The sequence below is a fragment of the Penaeus japonicus genome, unplaced genomic scaffold, assembly GCF_977035675.1.
Source record: "Penaeus japonicus unplaced genomic scaffold, GWHDUDI00000001_assembly GWHDUDI00000011, whole genome shotgun sequence".
Lineage (NCBI taxonomy): Eukaryota > Metazoa > Arthropoda > Malacostraca > Decapoda > Penaeidae > Penaeus > Penaeus japonicus.
The window spans coordinates 41750212-41752711 of NW_028234413.1; the positions used below are offsets into that span (position 1 = coordinate 41750212).

The window sequence follows — 2500 nt, forward strand, 5'->3', positions numbered from 1 at the left end:
GATCAAATTATGAAGATAGCGGTAGGGTAGATATTGAGGAGAATGCTGTGTCGCTAAATACCACGATTTTGGTATCAATGGATTCCTCTCACCCTCTACTAGATGTAGTGAGTATTACCCGTGATTCAACCCCTATAAACCGCAAGAGTTGATGCTCGCCCTAGCTAAAGGGGGGTTCGCCCCCTATTGTCGGAGCACTTCGTGCAACTTACCTTGACCCACCTAACCCTACCCAGGGTTGACAAATGCAGCTTTACCCTTCCCCCCCCCTTATTTTAGTTGTGGCACAAAATCATTAGTTATTGCCATCATTTCACTTACCTCAACATCACCAATGATTAAATATCTTGTTCGTTCTACCTGCTGGTGGCAGCCGTCAGACTGGTACAGTGGTAGAGCTCCGGCCTCACTGTCGCCTGGCAGTAATGCCGTTCCTGGTCATCAAGTTGGGTAAGGACCAAGCTCAGACTTAGAATCAACACTCGTTGACACACACTGACACAGGCTGGTTTTGACATAGAGGCCATAGCCCAGATGAAGCAACTCCTTAAAATATGTGGCTTACCCTCATGACCAACTATGGACTGCTTGGATGGTTTCACACACTGCTGTCCTGAGGACTGGTCATACAATCATGGAATTTTCCCCACGTGCAAGCCACTGCTTAAATATGTACTGGAATGTTACATTACCCAGCAATGTCCCTCAGCAGATGGTGAATTATCTTCCATTGTAATTATATCAGGTGTGGGCTTCCCTCTAGTGAGTAGCCAGCATAATAAAGGGCCTACTTTCCTATCCTGAGGAAAACAGAAGATACGGGGTTCACAGGACAAAATGCTTCGCATTATTGAGCTTGTCAGTTGCAGTCATCATGGAGAAGTGTAAGGGGATCCCCTGGTCAGTGTAGGATTCTATAAGTGAGCGGAGTAGAAACCATGGGGCTCTCATGGAGCAGCGCTATGCTAGGACAGACTAACTCCTAGGTAAAGTTAGGCGCCACCCTGCTGTGTCCAGTAAGAATAGGTTGGTCAAGGTCAGTAGCACAAAGTGCTCTGAAAAAGGGCAGACTAATGCCTAGGTAAGGTTAGGTTGGTCTTTGGATCACATCATAAAAGAACGGCACAATGTAGGCAACCGCGGATCACTGTGCACACCATGTGTAAGGCAGAACCCCTATGGGGATCGCAGGGTATTGTGGCATTCAGATGGCACTACAGTTTGTGACATATTTTGTGATTATTATTATTCTATCCCACAATTTCCCTGGTCTCCTTCATGCCCTCTCCTGCTATCGGGACCAAGATTGCGGGTTACAGGGGTCGATTCATGGGTCATGTTCACTCTATCTGAATAGTGGAGGGTGAGAGCAGTCCATCTATTCCAGATTCGTAGTAATTAGCAACCTGCCACTATTCAGAATATTTACCAGCAGTAATAATGCTAATGGTTACAATAATAATACTAATGACGATAAGAATAGTAATGGGGATAATAATAAAATTATAAAAAACAATGATGATACCAAAGACAACAATAATGATCATTACAACGAGAATAATACAATTATGATAATACTATTGATGATTATGAATAATTTTAATTATGATAGCTAAATACTAGTAATAGTGATAATAATGATCATAGTGATAGCAATAATACTAGTAATAGTAACAATAATGATGATAATGATATTAGTAATGATAATAATGATAATTATAGTGAAAATGAAGATAATGATGGTAATAATAATGATAAAACGAATACTAGAAAACTAGAAAAGTGTAGACGCATCAAGCTGTTAAGCACACTGTTTGTTATCTTATACCGGATCTAAGAATGAATATTACAATCATGAATGAATATTACAATCAACGAAAGCAAGAATCCTCACGCTTAAAGGGTGTGAAAGACGCATCACACTGCTCGACGTCCTGGCTCTTGAGTCCTGCCGAGTTGGTGATAGTGACGCAGTACCTGAGGGTGTCCTCCGTCAGCGACTGCGTCAGGAAGTAGCATGGACTGTCCGCCTTCACACACGACCCGACGCCCTCGATGGTAACGTCGTCTTGGCTCCCGACGTCCACTCTGAGAGACGCGTCTGGGGAGTCCAGGGCGGCGCCCACCACGACCACTCGCGCGTCCATGGCTACGGATCAGAGTGTTTTTTTTCCGATCGAATAGGTAATATATTTTTATCCTTTTTTTTTCTTCACTCTCCTTCCTGGCTCACGTGTGTGCTTTGCCATTATTAATCATGGGTTTGGTTGAGTTACAATGAAGACGCCACTGCACTACAAAAGTCAGGTGAATGCAAGAGTATTTGCCAACTGAGTCGATAGAGTTATTTAGGCGAAATATATGGCAAGAAATAATACATTATAATTCCTTCCTTTATCTCTTTATTTTTGTATATCTTAGATGCTTATACCCAAAGGCAAAACGCCTGTTTCTTAACTTATCTGAAGAAAAGAGCCACAAATGGAATGAAAATCAATTA

The 2500-nt window shown here is 42.4% G+C and overlaps 1 protein-coding gene across 1 annotated transcript in view; it reads right to left on the reverse strand.

Annotated features, from left to right (window-relative positions):
- LOC122242444 (uncharacterized) overlaps window positions 1-2500 on the reverse strand; it is a 55808-nt gene that overhangs the window by 37938 nt on the left and 15370 nt on the right. Inside the window, exon 8 of the mRNA XM_086541469.1 lies at window positions 1895-2149. Coding sequence (XP_086397595.1) covers window positions 1895-2149 — 255 coding nt within the window. The remainder of the gene's footprint in view (window positions 1-1894; window positions 2150-2500) is intronic.